Source organism: Enoplosus armatus, chromosome 15, assembly GCF_043641665.1.
Source record: "Enoplosus armatus isolate fEnoArm2 chromosome 15, fEnoArm2.hap1, whole genome shotgun sequence".
NCBI lineage: Eukaryota > Metazoa > Chordata > Actinopteri > Centrarchiformes > Enoplosidae > Enoplosus > Enoplosus armatus.
This window is the reverse complement of record NC_092194.1, coordinates 17,312,194-17,331,607: the sequence shown is the minus strand read 5'-3', so window position 1 is coordinate 17,331,607 and position 19,414 is coordinate 17,312,194. Positions and strand designations below refer to the sequence as shown.

Below are 19,414 nucleotides of genomic sequence, written 5' to 3'. Positions count from 1 at the left end.
AAAATTTTCAATCAAAAGTTTGATTATGTCTGCGGATCATTTGGCTGATGCTACGGTGTGTTAGTTCAGAAAGATCATGCTAAAATAACATTCCAACTAATGCAATTATTGTTACTTTTTCATGCGTAGCGCAATATTATGATTTTTTCGTTTTGGGGGTTAAAAGTATGCTTGAAAAGAAAACTGCAATCCCACATTTACAGAAGGAAACGGCTCAGGAGACAGGCAAAGTTAAGGTTTTAAAGATTGTCAGACTGTTTTTGGACTTACCTTTGTTACAGGTCTTAGACCCTGTAACATAAAATCAATAACAGGACTGTTTACTATGAGCCCAGACAAATGTATATATGTATATGTATATATATTCATGTACATATATATATATATATATATAACAAATAAATTAAATAAATAGAAAAGAGTCTTACTTGAACTGTCAGACTTTACATAAACCTCTGCTGCTTGCTTCAGGGCTGTGAAGATTATCTCATACTGCTCAAAGAACCTGTGGCCTTCTACAAAAGTCTGGAATAGACAGGAAAACATGAAAACATAGATTAAACAGTTTGATAGACACAGTGCCATTCAAATACTGCAACTACCACACCAATGATTTCAACTTACAAGGTAGGTTTGCAACAGGAGTTCAACAGAATCCCGTCTGCCATATTTAATGATCCAGGACTTGAGCTTTGACTCAGCCAACATAAGAAATGCCATCAGTCGATATTTAATTTCCCAGAATTCCAGTTTAATCAAGTGAGCATGTGATGATGTAGACACAAAATTGAACCTGCAAATTAAACAGATGTTCAATAAACGTTCCATTTTTGCTTTGATTTTACAAGAGGCATCGCAGAAAATGTTTTACTTAATTAAAAACAGAAGTGGCCAACATCAAGTTGATGTTGATGTTCAATTAAACACAATTTTTAGACAGAATTAATTCACAAGGCAATAAATAATTATTTCTTACCGTTCAGCCATATCTTGGAGTTGCTCAGGTGGGACAGGTACCCCGTTAACTGATCGGTCCCTGTGGATCTGCTGGAAGGGTTGCCTGTGCGATTCCAAGTTTTTTAATACTTCCTGCACAATGTAATCACATATAATAATGTCAAAGTTGGCTTTTCTGTGTACTGTACCTGTATAAAACGATTAGGATCATGGCAATAGCATGGTAGGGGTCCAAATACATTGAAACTCAAAGGTCCGCTGTGTTACCTTATGCTGCTCTAGTTTTCTGTGAAGAACATTGGCCGTCTCTTCATGAGCATGTTGGATGGGAATGTCCTCTCTCAGAGCCATCTCTGCCCTGTGAAGCCAGGCTCCAATCACACCCAGAGGACCAGGCAGGGATTTGTCCAGATGGATGTGCCAGTCCAGCAGCTGCAATTGACATCCATTAAAAAACCCACTCTACCAAACCAAGATCCCACCATAGAGGAGGCTATGCTGATCAAAACAGTTCCACATGTTCACAAGCAATCGGGCTACAAAAGCGTTTTATGCCAGTCTAGACAAGCTGAGGATGGCCAGAGGAGCACACTGACCAATGAACAAAACCTCCTCTGTTCCCATCTCCTCCCCTCTGAACAAACTCTAATTCAAACGCTTGCACCCCAGTGAACTTTCACTGGCACCCAGTGAAGAGAGGAGAGCTGAGTTGTGTTTCTCTCATTATGATAACTTTCAACTGGCAAAGAAAAGCATAATGACAAATAGCAAACGGACAATCTATTATTTATTCTCAGGTTTTGTTTAACTTAGGTGTGATTAATTATGATAATTAATTCAGTTGTCTTTGTGGCTTGGTTCTAAATTATTCATGTTGTGCAGAAGTGCGCAGTACAATTACCCTGGCAGACACACGGTCCCACGCCTGTTTGACCAGAGCTTGGTCCACTGACAGCTTGCCGTCTCTGTGGACCGGCTGTAGCAGAGGATCTGTCTGCTTTTTCTTCATTTCATACTGTACACGGAAGCTCTTAAATGCCTGCAAAACAAAAGGAACAAAATGGGAGAGACATGTGGTAAGAGCTGATAAATGTCTTTGTCAAAGCAGAGTGTTATGTAACAATGCACTTTGTCTTTTCAGGCCTGACTCACCTGATATTTGTCAGTGAGGTTTCCCTCTGATCCCTGGGCCCGCAGCACATCTCTCTCCAGCTGATCTAAAAACACCTTCAGCTCTCTCAGCATCTTCCGCTCCTCTCTCTATCACAATCAGGGAACATGCACTTTAGAGTCACAGGAACAAACGGATTTTAATCCTTTTTTTATATATATCAGCATGCCAATATGTTAAGAAACTCACAACAAACTGACATTCCAGAAATACCATCAATTCAGATTAAAGAGAGAAAAACACACAGTTAAGGACTAGAAAAAGAGACTTGACCTGCTAGTATTTCACACAAAGCCATGTGTACTACAAGTCATGGTAGAAGGAAAGACGTTATGGACACTATCGTCTTCTCCAAATCTCTGATTTAGTCTGTTAATTTAGTGAAACATACCTCAAGCATTTGCTCTATATCTTGGGGACCAAACTATCCAGGAAAGCAGCAAGGCACACAAAGAGATGCAAACACAGCACAAAATGCATTAGATGCATTATTAAAAAGAAGCAAAGAGGATGGAAATGAGATACACTCCTGACAGAAAGCATGCAGCGCTGTGACCTGAACTCTCACCTGGAGTACTGGCACTGACAGTGCAAAAGTTGGAATTGAGCCAAGAAGCAGCTTAATGTGCACAAAACGAAATAAAATGAGTCTGATGATGGAAAACAAAACTTGTGATGATTACATTACTACTGTGTCCATGCTATGATGATGAGAGCTCCGTCTGATAAAATGACAAATATGAAACATTGTAGGCACAGGCTTACGACAATTAAGCTAAGCAGCAGTTAAAGCATGTTTTCATCAAGGATTTACTGTTATGATCTCTGAATGTGGTCAATTATGGGAAATGTGGATGGCAACAATATATACACATGGAGTTAAACATAAATTCTAACACAGTATTTTGTTATGACACAACGGTATCTTTGCCTGATGTATCACTACCTTACATGCACTTAATATATAGTACCATAAATGTAAAACAAAGTACCTCATCCTGCTGTCCATCAGTCTCAGAGTGGTGGGGGTTCGGGTAGTGCTTGAGGAACTGAGCCACATATGTCATGATGGATTTCTCATCTGGCTTGTCTACATCCACATCTGCAGAGCAACACAAACATTATCTGATGCGCTGGATGGAACTTAACACTGAAAATTAGCTGATCTAAACACAGGCAGCAAAAGGTTTTCAGTCCTCCAAAAATCATGTCAGTATTTAATTTTAAATCTCATACCTGCAGAAATAAAGGGCAGATATGAGCCATTACATTTGGTATTAAGTCAATATGACATTAAAAGTAAAGGCATTTTGTGTCCTCAAGAGGACTATCAGGCCTGACAGCTAATTATACAAGTCTACTTTCATCTCCATCCTTGACCTGATGTTTCTAGAAATTAGGGTCAAGCTCCCGTAAAAGCAGCAACGTTTCAGTGCAGCTCTTTGTGCAATAAAGCATCACGACTCTGCTAGTGAAGACAGGACTGCAGAGCCACTGCAGACTGCTTCACTTCAACAGACTAAAACTCAGTGCCACAAGCAAACACAGAATCTTAATCCTGTGGAGGGTTTCACTGATCTTTTCACACACATTTTGTCAAAAATTCATGCAGAATGTATTGACAGAATAACACGAATTAATCAATCTAATTAATACTGAATATTTGCTGGTTTTATGTCTAAAGCACTGGCAAACTTCAAAAGACTTAACCATATTATATATATTATATTCAATGCAATCTTGTCTGAACAGTCTGCCACACTGGAATCTTTAATGTAAGCAGCAGGACAGGTTAAAGGCACCTTCTGGATCCAGCAGACGGGGAATACCCAGCTCATTTTCCGCAAGTGCAAAGGCTTCCTCCAAATTATCCCTGTTGCTTCTCCTCCGCACCACCTCCATGTCCACCAGGTCTGGCCTGATGGCGTGCACCACTGACTGGAATGCGACACCATCGCGCCAGCTGGGACCAAAGTCCTTCACCTCAATTCCATGATGCCTGAAAAACACAGGTGTAAGCATCTTTACTATCTACACCCATATCTATAAACATATTGTCACGTCTGGCGAAAAAGGTCATTTGAAAGTGACATACTTGGCTGCTGTGCACTGCACCCATCTGAGCAGGGCCTTCTTGGCATTGCCCTTAAATTTGTTAACCACCTTTCTCTTCATGGGAGGGCTTCCTGTTTCAGAGCTGGCTATGCTATCCACAGACGAGTTGCTATTGGACAGGGCCTGGAGGGCTGGCAGGTTGCTGGTTAACTCCTCAATCTAAATGAAGAACAAGAACAACAGGAAAATAAGAGGCTGCATTGTGACCATAGCAACATGAAAAGAAAATGGCAGTTTTTCTTGGCATCCATCTGATTCTGCATTTTGTGACATAATCTATCCAGTCCTCTCTGTGCTCTATCCAGTCTATCTAATCTAAAAGAAAAACATCAACATTGGATCAAAATGTTGACCAAAAAACATTTGGTGCAGGAGTTTGTGAAGTTCAGAGTTTATTTGTAGGGCATCAACTCACCTTGGAGTGAGGACAGTTTTTAAATTCTCAGGATTTAGAGAGGTATTACCTGGAAGTAGAGGATAATGGTCCATATCAACCCAAGGACAATTGATGGTCGTCCATCTGCGATGTCAGTGGCATGAATGTTAACAAGTTTGATCTGAAACAAAAGCCAAGCAGATGATTATTTGGGAAAATAAGTCACACGCAGACAGTATGGAAGTGATTTTTTTTGGGGGTCATTTTCACCCACAGCAGCCCATTGAGTTTCATTCTGTCATTCTGTTCAAAAGAATATTGCAAGCTTTTATTTGAGCCAAAGTCATCAAAGTCAACTCTTTGATGCAGGTAGGTATTGTACTACAGCCAAACCAGGCAGGCAGAAACAGCCACACTGAAAAGTGAACCAGAAGGAAAAAAAGAAAAGAGAAGACAGCTGTGTCCAACTAGGCATTAAAGGAACAGCAGAGGTACCACAGCACTGCAAACCTTGCATTGGAGAACTGCCACAATTTGCCATGTTTACATCTCTACATTTGAGCAGCTCAGAATTGTAGGGAGCCAGACAGTGTTCTAGTCAAAAGGCATCAAAATGCATGTCAGTAGAGAAGCGTAATGACTACATTTATAGAAACAGAATGGCTGTATCCAAGCGTTGCTTAGTACACATCGTGCATCAAATGAAAAGAATGCATACAGTATATGATCACACAGGGCGTTTAATGGCGACTGACCGGAGATCCTCGATACACAGACTGAAGGCACATATGATGGGAGAGAGATCACAACAATGTAAGTCTCAGTCCTCAGGGAACCCAGATGAAAGTGGGACACAGGCTTCATAGAGCCAAGGGATTTAGAGATGGCTTATGTAATCATGAAGTCCTGTTTCTACTGCTGCTTCTCTGAACATAGTGCATGTTGTACAGACAGAGACACCTTATGTGCACTATCAAATATCTAATCAACAGCTTCTCTCATGAGTTCTTAATCATACCTTAGACTTCTTTGAGAAATGCCACTGTTTTCTTTCTAGTATGATATTTAGTTGTGGGGAAAAAAACACTTCAAAACGTTTAAAAAGGTGAACCCGCTGTTATGACTGAATGCTTACCTTCCTGCCTTCGAGGAATTTGAGCGCAGTGCCGATGTTGGAAACCCAGTGGATCCTCTTCAGCTGGCGGCCTTGCTCACGGGGCTTTAGACAGAGCGGACAGAGAGTAAAAATCGAGCTAGCCGAGAAAGCCATATCACACAAAGCTGAAGATATTGTGCTTCATTCCACCATTTGCTGATTTGAAACATGGTATGAAATGAACTGCAGATGGTCATTTTGTCTACTGTACCAACCCACTCACTTTGGTTGGTTATGTTTGCCACTAGTTGCACAGTAAGAGTGTGAAAGTGGCCTGGGAGTATTATCACATTATTTTTCTTACATAAATTAACTGGTGAGTGCCAAAGCTGCTTTGAGAGTGCTCTAAAACATGAGTTAGAACCGGCTTCAATGAGATCTGTCTATGTTAGATTTTTAGCTGCTATAAACCAGCAGGGGTGCACTCCTGAAAGCAGTAATTGAAAGCATCCGGTAGTGTTCACCATGACATGCAACTGACTCATTTGCCAAGTAACAGCTTTGCAACTGACATGGCAGTATGTTTCAAGATAGTTCTGATTAATAAATCCCTATCAGAGTCGGGGACGATATAGGTGTGTGTGGGCTTGTACCGCTATCTTTGTGAGGACCAATTTCAGTTTTAAACTACTGGGTTTGGGTTAAGCATTTAGTTGTAATGGTATAGGTTAGGGTGAAGGCTAGGGAATGCATTATGTCAATGAGGGTCCTCACAAGTATAGAATGGTGTGTGTGTGTGTGTGTGTGTGTGTGTGTGTGTGTGTGTGTCATGGAGAGAGAGAGAGATGGAAAAACAGAGAGATGAGCCAACAGCTTCTCACAGTGGGGAGGCTCAGATCTAAATTAGCAATTGCTGCGCAGCAATCCAACGCTTAATGCTTAATGCAACGCTTGTTGCCATCCAAACAGTTTTATCCAAACTTGTGATTGCTTAAGATAGAATGAATATATAATATCTATTTAGGTTTTGGTTGCATCCTGATTCAATTGTGTTGTCACTGTAAAAGTTGAGTAAGTATTAATATAATCTTAAGATGCTGTTTATGCATTTGGATTTTATTATTTTCCTCCAATAGACTGAATATACGTCAACATTTAAGTTGAATTAATAATTTATTTTGAGGGATTATACAATAAAAGGAATCAACACAAGTTAACTTGTTGTAATGTGAAACAGCGTGCCTTAATTTACATTATTTCAAGTGGACATCATACAGGGTGGCTCTTCCCCTTTACTAAATCCACGCTTCAAATCAATAGACTGTAAATCACTGTGCATAAAAGATATTTCAAGCATCTTAAAGGTATGAATCAGGCTCAATGTGACCTTCATGTTTAAATCCTGTGCAAAAAAAGATGTATAAGTACTACTTACTAGTCTTTGGCCAGACAGCACCTCCAACAAAGCCAAGAGCTTTACCCCATCTTTGATGTCCTCAAAAAGGTCGTTAACCTCTAGTGGTGGTTTATACTGGAAGACAGAAAACACAGCTTTATCAGCACAGAAACTAATCATTACAAGGAATGAAACTTGTTGTAATTAGAAATTAATCATACATTTATACATACACAATACATTTATAGAACCAGTAATGTTGCATTGTTAATTCTGTAGTGTGAAAGGATATTGGTATTCTGACCCATTAGCAGGGCTGAGGAGAAACCAAATGCTGTTTGTGAGAAACAGGCTTGTTAGCAACAACCACAGAGCTTCCCTGCAGCTGAAAAGATGGTGCCTTTTCCTCAGCAGTGGCTTGGTGCCCAGTCCTGAGGCGATAGTACTCATTTAACCCTAATTGGGTACTGTCTCCTGATATCATATCCACACGTTTACAGATCTGTACAATCTACAAGATGAATGACAGCGTTATAACCTACTGTGTTACACAAGCATTACTGTGCAAGTAAATGAAACAGATGTGTATTCATTCGGCAGAGTGAAGCTTTAATTAAAAGGAAAGCTCACCACGGGAATTCTGTATTTGGCATCATATACAGGCCATTTCACAACTCAACATACTCCATGACAGGATGCAGTTGGCTGCCTATTTGGGGCAAAGCAGTGTGAAGAGGCAAGCGTCTGTCCTGTTATTCTGTACATGTACACTTCTCTTCTTTCTGTCAGAAAAGTACTGTAGAAGATGCGTCATGTTTTTGTGCCAGCATCTCTATTCAAGTACTAATATTCAGTAATTATTAGTTGTCAAATATACTGTTTCACTATAAGAATCCATAACTATTCTATTACTACTAGTCAGATTAAAACAAAACATAGTAACTAAGTTTCCGATCTATCTATGTCCAATCTAATATCCACAATCAGGTAAAAATAGCTTCTGTAATTTGTAAATCATTACCACCCTGGAAAATGAATTTACTGAGCAACAGAGTCACATGAGACCTCCTAATAGTGGAAAAAACTGTTAAAATAACTGGAAAGGTGCTTAGCAATACAATATCTGAGGAAATGGACACAAAGGCTGAAGGGAAAGTGTGACAACTGGAGGAAGTTCAAACTTAGATAATACACACTTTCACCCATAAAAAGGAGATTCCATTCAGGCCAAGACTCTTCATTTGTTCACACACACAAAACTATTGCAACTTATTCCAGGAAACATTTTGTGCACTGACAAGAAAAGTCACATCTCTGTAAATTATCCTGTAAAACAAGGCAATCTCGCTCATGCAGAAGCTGTCTGCAGTGTAAATATGACAGTTTGAGAGCTCTTTCATGATGTGGCTTATGGTACATTAGTCCTATTGGTATGCACAGTGAGTGAGCTTGAGCGCAGTGCATGAATAATGAAGAATAGACCAACAGAGCCTCTCTGCGTTGGCCCACCACATAACTGAGATTCTTCTAAAGTTTTAGAAGCCACGCTTTGAACTAATGTGGGCAGACAAAAGACCCTCTAAACTGAATCTCTTTGCCAGGTTCCAGACTTAAACCCTGTTGAACACTTTGCTGTGTCATCACAAAGAGATCACTCAGTACTTATTCTGAATTCCCAACAGTTCTTCAGGAAATGATAAATTTCTGATATTTTATAGTCCTAAAGTTCACTTTAATTTCAGTGTGCATAATCTAATATAGTTTGTTATTTCAAGGTCACAGTGGGACATAATACAGCATGTGAGCATGTGTTATTGTTGGGCACTTGTAATTTACATGCATGAACCTTAGAGACAGACGACTGCCTGCAGGGAACTGTCCTCACCCTCGTGCTCTCCATCTGCACACCTCATCACTGTCCCTTCCAACCATGTCCACAAATACACACACTCACATGAATAACAAAACACCCACGCGCACTCATACACAGCAGACACACGCAGACACCTAATACACAACAAATACATAACCCACACACCAGTTTCTGAATAGTTCCATTATACCTCCCATATGTCCACATAAACACACTCCACTAGTGGTACAGAAGCTCATCCAAGTATAAGTGCCCCTAGTGAGCTTCTTTAAAGCAGAACAGCACAGTACAGTTCTGCACTGCAAAAATGTCTCTGAGCTCTGTCATGTCTGTGTCGTCTTTCCAGCAAAGCAACAAGCAGCATGACCTTTTCAACAGTTTTCCCCTCATGAAAACAGAACAGAAGAACAGGTGTACTATACTGAGGGTGCGTTCCTTCCCCATCATTAAATAAAATAAACAAACCCTGTTCCATTAAACAGGTGCTGATTTTAAATGCTTAAGAAACGAGGTAAATTATGTCATTATTTACAGTTAACTGGATCAATTCAATTATCTTGTGCAGCGTTATTAGGGGCCATTATTGTTGCATGGCAAAGCTCGTCTTGCAGTCAGTTCCCTCCCCAGGCGTGACGGGTCAGTAGCCTGAAACACCCCTGACCAAAGAGAAGCTACATAATCATGACAAGCAATAAAACATCTCGAGTCTCTCTGATGAAAAAGGTCAAACATAGCACAGCTTCCAACTTACTTGTGATGTAATTACTTTGACAATTTGTTTCATGAGCCTGATGAGCTTGTAAACTCCTACAATCTCCAGCCCCGGTCAGGTGATTTATGATAGCCATGTAGTGTGTAAGCAGTGGATGGCGTGGATGGAAATTCACACGTACCTTTGCTAAATGAGAATTGATCCATTTTGTGAAGGTTCTCTTCTGCACTGCCTCTTGCTCATCTGAAAATGAAAGGTACAAAAGGCATGTTAATACATGAAAGACGCCACATGATCTCACGGTTGACTTTGAGCCTAAGCCCCATACTTGAGACAAGTTGAGCTGGTGATATTAGTAGAGGACATACAACCAAATGGGGAGAATACACACAATAGGACTTGATGATACAGATTTGTTCCTGCAAAGTGGCTGTTAATTGATTCTAGATCGGGACACGGTCGAGTTTATAGCTACCGCAGAAACATAAAACACATAAAATATTAATCCCTAGTTATAACTTTTGTCAGTTACAGCCTTTATAGGACTCCCTCAACCAGAATCCTACTTCATCCAACCTCATACTACATGATTTTACACTGGTTGTGGGATTTCGAGTATCATTACAGCAGCCCTGCACCAAGCATGTTACGAAGTACGACTTCTGCCATGGTTAGATGTGTGCAATGTGAATAACACAAGCTTGCCAGTGCTAGTATAATAGACGCTCCTTAGAAGTGCTCTCAGAAACAGGTCAAATGAGGAGATTAGAGAATGACTGGAGAGAAAATTTCTGCCAACACATCTCACGAGCCACCTCTGTGTTCAGTAATATGCGTGATTGTTTAGGTCACCCCCTGCCTCTTTTGTGGTCTATTAATATATTCAGCCACAATGCTTCATGAATTATGCATCACGTATAACAAAACAACTGATTTCTTTGCCATAGTGGTGCTGTTGATGTTGTGTCGAGGACTGATTATTAACACCCTGTCATGCATGCCGGTAGGCTAGTGCTGCACAGAGTGGCCATTTTTAAACATCCACCCTTAGAGATATAGACAGTGGTCACGTGTTTAAGGAAGCAATGCGAACACTATACAGGGAGCAAAGCCATGATGTTAACCTACAGGCAAATGCTTCATCACTGATGCACAGGGGATGCCCACTGAAGCATAGCATGCACATACAGATCCACATATACACACGAACACACACAGATGCAGAACACGTACAGCTGTGTTTGTGCAACATTATACTGTAAACTAGTTCATGTAGCAGGGATTCACCCACAAACCATTAGCATATGTTATTTTCACAGTTATATCCCAGATTAGCTGCGTATGTGCACACAGATGAGAGATGAAGGTTGCTGCTGCCCTACTTACCACGCAGATACTGAAAAAATCCAGTCACCAGATTTAAAGAAGTCTTCCTGACAGATACATCCTTATAGTGAGCCATTCTACACCCCACTCTCCGGCTCTCTCCCTCTGCCTTTCATGAGTTCCACGGTACATATATGTATGTGTGAAAATAAGATCCACAGTGGAAAAAACTGGCACAAAAACACACAGCTGTCCTTTTCCTTTTCTTTCCAGCAGGAAGCAAAACAGATCTGGCTGCCTGGTTTCCCCGGTGAAAGCAAAAGCTGCTGGAGGCTGTGATGAAAACGTCCCCTCCTCCCTGACACTCTCACACACAGACACACTGACACACACACAGACACACACGCACGCACACACAGGCGGCAGAGGAGAAACCTCTAACAGAAAGGGTCATTTACAATCCCATCCTTCCATCTTCCTGTGTTTTTCCCATCCAGAGGAGCCATGCCTGTGTGGATGTGCACAGCCCCCGCTGCACTGCCTCGCTGTATCATCGTACCGTCTGAGGCTGGAGAGAGATCAGCTAGAAGCATGGCTCCACCAATCAGCATGTAGGAGGCGGTGATGTCACAGGTTTGGCTGCATTATCCCGATTTATGTGTATGTGAGTGAGTGAGTGTGTGTGTGTGTGTGTGTGTGTGTGTGTGTGTGTGTGTGTGTGTGTGTGTGTGGGTCTGTGTTTGCCAATAAGATTTGTCTAATCTTCTATGAGACGTCCAAGACGATGATGAAACAAATGTAAAATCTTCCTTTAAAATTTGTTAATTTTATGTATTTATTTTTTCTTTTTTGGCCATAAAATCAAATGAAGTCCCCATGGACCCACTTATTGAATAGACCAGAATAAAATTAAAAGACTGCTGCACCAAGCTCACCATGGTGCAACAAATCTAAATAATTAATCCTGAGGCTGGTGAATGACATCTACCACCTGCTCTCTCTCTCTCTCTCAGCGTCAATGCTATTGTGATGACAAAGAAGACACACCCACCCCGGGATTCCCACTGCACACACAGTATCATGTAAAAGCTCTTAGGCATAACCATTTTTGTCCTGTAAGGCCTGGCACCACCACTTCAGCTTTGACCAGTCTGTTTTTCTATTGGACAACCATTCCCCTCTTCTGATTTCTAACACACAATAGTGAATAAGTGTGGTACTTCATAGCTTATCATCTCCTGCAGAAAAATCCCTTTATTCTTTCAAGACCACCGGCATGCTAAAAGCTTTTCTGATATACTAAAAATAGTCCTGAGCCTGTGATTCTATTATTACTGCTCTATAGACTGCTGGTGGAACTGGCCCAGAAAAGCTATTTGGGTGAAAATGGATTTTTTTTCCCTTTTACGTCCAAACAGCAAAAGGCTAGAAGTAGCAGCATTAATAAGATGTTGACAGCTGTGTGCACTGAGAACAATGAGCTTTCAGAAATACTACAATTAATGTTCACAGTCATTTATGACTCCCTCAGTCCCAAACAAAAAAAGAGGTTAGGTACTCAAACTGGTCTGTCAATGAGGATGAATTAAAAATAAAAACATTAACCTTGTAATTACATCTTTCTATGTTTTGAATAGTACGTCAGTTTATATTCTTATAACTAAAGCTTTTACTTTTGCTATTCTAAACACCCAATGCCAGAAGGGTCCAACCCAGGAAAAAGCCTCGGCTGCAAAGGAAGTCGTGTGTTTTTGCTTCCACTGTCGCAACTAGGGCTAGATATGATCTGAAATGTTTCATTACTAGTGCCAACAACTGCATTTTGCTCCTGATACCAAAACAATATGCTTTTTGATACCTTACTTCGAGGTAAATCAACCTGTTTCTCCACAAAACACAGTTTTTCACATAACAAAATAAACCAAAGTTCTCAAATGTTGATGTTGTCTGGACACAAGCAGCTGTACTCGTAGCCAAAATAAAACAGCCCAAAATCTGTAAAGTTTTGAGCTCCATTCTTGACCTTGGAAAAGGAGTTTGACAAAGCAATTCAGAACACAAGGTCCAACTGCCTTGCTTCTGAAGCTGAGCAACTCCATCCGCTGAGGAAGGCCAGTGGTTGAAAGCTTTGAAAACAAGTAAGTTCGACCCCTAAAAACATTTTTAGGGCATGAAAATGAACAAAAGTACTTGTACATGATAACTTGAGGTTTTCCTGATATTCCAGCTGCTCAGTCTCAAACCCAACTAGCTATTAAGGAGCTGTCCAGAGTCCTGAACTCAGTTAGACGGTTCACTTATGTGTAATAAGATGTACGTACTGTATGTAGGTCAGATCTGGATGTACTAACGCTGACAAGCATGAAATCCTTATGTAAAACAGCTCCCAATCATTGAGTCATTATGTCTTAGTCAACTGATTTAATTAAGCCTGATGTGGTACTAGTAGCTAAGTGGCAATTAAAAGCGGATAGCCCCAGCAACAAACACCACGCAGAGCATCAAAACCACTAAAGCATCTGCAATTCATGGAGTGCTTAAGGTGATCTTAGGACAGATGATACCTTTGGCAATACTGCTCTGTAGGTGCTTGGCTTCATTGGCCTGTGTTGGTCACCTGGGAGCAGTGTAAAAGCCCACTCACTCTGTTGTTGTTCCATTTAGTCGAGAGCAGCCCTACTTTAGCTCCGACAGGCCAACAACAATCAGGCAGGACAAGAAATGATTCTTTAGCTGTCCATTCTGAGATGCTTGGCACTGACGATATAATATTTGCTTAATGGTTTCCTGGTCTTCAAAACAACATGACAATACTGTTATCTAATATTCATTAAAAATAATAACAAAGCAGCATCCCAAAAAAATAAGATATGGTTTGTTTTAAATCACTCCCCTTTGCAATAATAAGTATTCAAAACAGTCTGGGACAGCTTGGCTTAGTGTGGAGAGGGAATTAGGCTCTCTGTTCATGAGATCATATCTGTCTGTTCCTGGCAGCTGTTACTGACACTGTAGAGTAGAAGCATCTCTTACAGCTGACAACATGCACCCTTGTCTTTCTTCTACTTGCTTTTACTCCAACTGTGATGTAACTACTCCACCCCTATGGGGTGAAAACAGATTTCTAACAATGGGCTCTACCACAGTGCTTCTCAATGTTTCAGCTTGTGATCTTTTACAGCAAAGCTGCAATCTTGTGTTGCTGTCTGCATGTGCAGAGCAGCGAGGCGTTTTACAGCTGAAACAGATAGTCAATTAATCGATTGGTTGTTAAGTCGTTCTTCCACCATAAATGCCAAGCATTCACTGATTCCAGTTAATCGAATGTGGCTCAATTTTTATATAATTTTAAACTGAATATCTCTGGGTTTTGGACTGTTGGTCCGGCAAAACAAAACATCTGAAGACGTCACCTTGGATGCAGAAGAATTGTGAAGGGCATTTTTCACTATTTTATCAATTAATTGAGTAAATAATTTGTTGTTTGATTTTGCTTCTCTTCATTACTTATCGCAGAAAGCAAAGACGCTAAAAACTACATAACAATTCACATTTACTGGGAAAATGAGAAAAAATTATCATCAAGATTAATAGGCTCATATCTGTCAGTGTGTGGCCAGGGAGGGGTTTCATCACACTATGAGACGTCATCGCAAACACTTCACCACCAGTTGTGTTTCTTCATATCCTGTTTGACACACAGTCTCAACTAAAGTGAAACCCACAAGAAACCCACAAGCGCCCAGGCATAATGAGAGCAACACGCTTGTCATGCACCGACATCAAGTGTACCCTGATGGCATTTAAGGCCGCAAGGTGTAGCTACACTTTGGTCTTATAGCACTGAAATCAAACAAGCAAATATAACTATAGCATGATGACAGCAACAAGTTGAAACAAGTATGTTCCCTTAGATTGGTTGATCATAAGTTTAGGAGGTTTCTTCACAAATCTGTTTTAATACACGTTGTAGACTACTACATTCACCACTAGCAAGATAATCAGTGTGTATTCACAAGACTACAGATTTGCTGGTGTCAATAACTCATCCAGTCAAAGTGAGTCTGAAGAAGTCCTCTCTGCAGGATGCCTTTAATGACAGGAAGCTGCGTTTGATTACGAGCGAAAGAAGCCCAGACTACCTTGCTGCTCGCCATCTACAGAGTACATAAAACCACTGGCACAATAATGTCTTCCAGATGTGACCTGACACCATACTCTACTTCCTGACATGAAACACGCAACAGTTGTCTGGCACTTTGCATTGCTGATTATGTCATTTGGGCAGAGTTCAGTGGAACTTCCCCCACACAGCATTAAGTACCTGATTTTTCTGATTTTGTAAAATTGTCAGAAAGATACATTTAGCAATTATATTTGTTTGTGTTTCTCTTATCATCTTATAAATTGATATTGAATTATAACAACTTGTCCCAGCAGCAGCTAAAATGAGTTTGTGTCTAGAATAAATAAATATCTACTTAAAGAGACTTAAACAGGCTTTAATTCACTTTGAGTCAGCTTATATATGTCTTCATGTCAGGGCATGTCTGAGCCAGTATGAAGGATTCAAAATGTCCAAATGGCAGGTGTTCTTTGTCATGATACATTTTACCATTGTTGTGCTTAAATATATATTGATAGCAAGTGAATGGAAATAGCTGTGCAGTGCACAGGAAACCAAGTGTCTCGAGCAGGAACTGGCAGCATTGGCACAACCACAGGCAAATGTGTAACAGTTGCTATGGTAACAAGCCATAACATGTAAAATTTCCTGGTATACTGTACATTCAGAGATACATCTAAACTGAGCTGAAGCGGATGCCACAATCGACCACACTTGTGTAGTGATGGTAGTGGCCTCATGCCCTTGCAACAAAAGGGGGACACCAACAAAAAGAGACTCCCGCTATCGATCTATTCTCTTACCAAGGGCAGAAAGGGTGTCAGGTTTTAGTCTTATTCAGTGGATTGTCTGAGCATTCATGAAGCCACAGTTGTTGTGACTCAGTATCCCATGTCAAAACTCAGACCAGATTAAATGTTCCTGATGATCCCTGGCCTCTTTGCAACAAATTTGGCTTCCTAATCTCGACAGAAAATCTGATCGAAAGATGTGAAGACAAAGTGATCAAAGCGGAGCTCTGATCCATGTCGGGGGTTTCACAATATCCACTCAATAAAATGCAATGTTTCTCTAAATAACTTCTTAATTACCCTATCTAGGCCACCAAACAATGCAGCATGTCTTTTTGTAGGTCACAAGCTATCACAAGAATGAACATTAATTTTCTTGTTATTGCAAATAAGATTATGTGCTATTGGAAAAAATAAACCTGGTGACAAAAGAGACCATGCGCACATTAAATCAAATTACCCAAATGTGCGATTCTATTACGCTTTCAAAGGATACAAGTGCTTGAGGACAAGCCAGTTACGCAATGCAGGACTGTAACTTTTTTTTGTGCATTTTACTTTACTTACAGTCTTTTCCAGCAACACATAATGCAGCGAGACAAGAAAAATGAGCTACACAAGGAACAGACGGCCCCTTAACTAGAAGGATATTCCATTATCATAATCAAGCAATAAGGGAAAGAGTTTACAATGATACCTTTTCTAAATGTATCCCTATATGCTCCTATGTGAGAAAGCGTGTGTGTGTGTGTAAGCATATGTGTGTGAGCATCCTGCCTTGCAAAAGCTGGCAAACTTCAGATGGGCGCACAGCCCAGACATTGAATCAGCACAATATTACTGTGCAGCAGCGCAGGAGGAGAGAATGTTTTGTCCGTAACCCAGCTGAGCAAAGGAATGACACTTACCCTGCAGCTTTTGCATCACATTAGCGATGTCCACAGACGGCCGACCGAAGTGCCTTGGAGAGGCCATGTCTTCTCGCCGCAGCTGTAAGACAAGGTGGGTCACCGATGCTGAGAGCAGAAGATCCTTCACAACTGTCCTGAGTGGGACATCCCCTCTGCCCCTCCCTCCCTCTCCTCCTCTCTCTCTCGCTCTCTAATTGCACTGCAGGACCAGGTCCAATTGAATCTCAGGTTTCATGCAGGGACAAGCAGGTTTACTCTCCAATAGAAGCACTTCTTCCATTCATTGCCTGCAAAAGAGAAGTACAGAAGTTGTTTTACAAGGGTTTCAACGGAGGCCACACCTATTGTCAAGCAATTATTTTATTACACTGTTTTGCTCATTGTTTATAAACTGTTTAACTTATTTTCTTGTTCATAAGTACATGTTCATGTAGAATGCTTATATTAAGACCACCGCAGAGAACTTTTAGTTACTTTGTACCTTAGAAAGTTTCTCACAGTTTACCTCAATCATGAAAGATTACCACCTTCTACATGTGATTGTTTTCATTTATATTTGTATGCTTTCAGTGAGTTTCCCATGTATAAATAAAAGTCATATGTCTTTTTGTAGTTTTGTCACAAGATGTCACAGTTTTGTGCTACCTGGGAAAAAATATACATGGTGACGGAAGAGGCTGTGTGGACATTTAATAAGCCTTTTCACAGAAGACATTTTGAGATGTTACAGTAGGAAAAGCACAGGTGTATATAATAAAATTAACGATGGCTGAATTCCATTCAACTGCTTCAGGGTCCTGGTATTGTGCATGCTGGCTCACAGTCATACTGTCATGACTCTAACAAATAACACTACTTAAGACTATACATTGGCACCTTTCCTGTATAAATAAAGGTGCCAATCAATCAATTAATTGCTAACATGAAAGAAATATACATTTTACAGACTGTCAACTTTATCGGGTTAACTTTATTTGGTTGGTCATCAGCTCTCAATAAGTGCCAAAAGGAAGTTTACAGGAAGACACAAATATACATATAGACATACAGCTACAAAAAGATAACACAGATAAGCAAACATAAGCACAAAGCTATTAGTAGCTGGACAACAACTAAACATTATATACAAGTAAAATGGATAGTGACAAGTGTCACTATATAAAAGTGTGTTAAAATAAAGATGAAACTGTATTACTTCTTGGCACATACTGCAAACTTATAAACACATTAAATTAGCACTTTAAGGAAGTAAAATTGAGAGTGAGAACATTTCTTAATTAGCCCCAAAAAGTGTCGACGTTAGCTAGTTCGGCACAAACCTTTGTCTCCATTACATGTATGCTCGTTGTGCACGTATTAGCTGTATTATCACAAAGTTATTTAACAAACAAAGTTGGAAAGCTGTATAGCTATTTGAACGGTGTGGAGGGAGGGAGTATTAGTATTAGCGCCAGTTTAACACGACAGGAAGTTACTAAAATACCACAAACCCCAAAGAAGAACTAGCTTAAAAGCGTCAACGCTCACAAAAATACACAAAAAAAGTTAACACTTATGTAAACACGTCCCTGACAACCAACAAGCAAACATAACGGTATCAATGAAATCTCAAAGTTGCAGCTGGCATGTCACCTTACCACTTTCAGGACTTCAGAGCATGATAACTTTGCAGAGGAAGTGTCTGTGTTGCCTTGTTGCCAAGGTAACCGTGAAACTGAAACATGGTGACGTGCGGCGAAGCAGCCGCCGTGAAGTTTCGTGAGGGACGCTGCTGCCAGCAAACCGCACAAACTGGAGGAGGAGGGGTCGGATATGTGTGGTCTAGTTCCTGTCCCCCTAATTTTTTGGGACAAAGGGGTTCATTATCTGGATGGACATAGAGGAATTCCGTGTATCTGTGTGTGTGTGTGTGTGTGTGTGTGTGTGTGTCCCTATGTTTGTTTGTGGCACTTCACAGTGAGTTTACAGACAGTGTGCAATAGTTTGTGATATTACGTGCAGCAATATCCTTAAATAAAATCATTACAGGATGCTAATAGAAGAGAAAGGTACCACTTTCTAATAATGTACCCTCAATATAGGCTTTATAAGCTGTTACAAGTGGTGGAAGAAGTATTCAGATCCTTTACTTAAGTAAAAGTGCTAATGTACACACTGTGAAAAGTCCTGCGTTCAAAACCTTACTTAAGTAAAAATATGTAAGTATTATAGGCAAGTATCTAAAGTAAAAATACTCTCTATACAGAAAATTAGTCCCTGTTAGAGTTTTACTATTATATATGATGTTTTATTATTAATATTACTGCTGCATTAATGTGTATGTTGCATTTTTATTTTACTACTTCAATTACTGTTGGGCAGTTTAATCTACAGCAATGCATCATATTCTATAAGATCATCACATGAGATCATCATGTTCTCTGTTCCTGTCTAAAAGCTGAGGGGCCTCTACATACCAGCTGGTGGCTCTCTCTTCATAGTCAAGATTGTGTAATTAATTAAAACAAAAAAGCACATAATGTACCAAAGGACATGGAACTGAATACGTTTCAAGTTATTATGTA

General features: G+C 40.2%; 1 protein-coding gene across 3 annotated transcripts in view; it reads right to left on the bottom strand.

Annotated features, from left to right (window-relative positions):
• syne1b (spectrin repeat containing, nuclear envelope 1b) overlaps positions 1–11,158 on the bottom strand; it is a 73,072-nt gene extending 61,914 nt beyond the window's left edge. Inside the window, exons 1-17 of one of the 3 annotated variants that reach the window (XM_070920886.1) lie at positions 11,083–11,158; positions 9,878–9,939; positions 7,151–7,246; positions 5,755–5,838; positions 5,375–5,395; positions 4,708–4,800; positions 4,224–4,402; positions 3,931–4,127; positions 3,121–3,230; positions 2,697–2,747; positions 2,110–2,217; positions 1,859–1,996; positions 1,225–1,389; positions 977–1,089; positions 625–793; positions 429–525; positions 271–291 (exon numbers count right to left, since the gene is read on the bottom strand). In XM_070920886.1, the coding sequence (XP_070776987.1) occupies positions 271–291; positions 429–525; positions 625–793; positions 977–1,089; positions 1,225–1,389; positions 1,859–1,996; positions 2,110–2,217; positions 2,697–2,747; positions 3,121–3,230; positions 3,931–4,127; positions 4,224–4,402; positions 4,708–4,800; positions 5,375–5,395; positions 5,755–5,838; positions 7,151–7,246; positions 9,878–9,939; positions 11,083–11,158 (1,780 nt within the window). Of the gene's footprint in view, positions 1–270; positions 292–428; positions 526–624; positions 794–976; positions 1,090–1,224; positions 1,390–1,858; positions 1,997–2,109; positions 2,218–2,519; positions 2,553–2,696; positions 2,748–3,120; positions 3,231–3,930; positions 4,128–4,223; positions 4,403–4,707; positions 4,801–5,374; positions 5,396–5,754; positions 5,839–7,150; positions 7,247–9,877; positions 9,940–11,082 lie in introns of all 3 variants that reach the window. The other 2 variants (XM_070920888.1, XM_070920887.1) reach the window with 2 other exon arrangements.
• Positions 11,159–19,414: the final 8,256 nt, after the last annotated feature.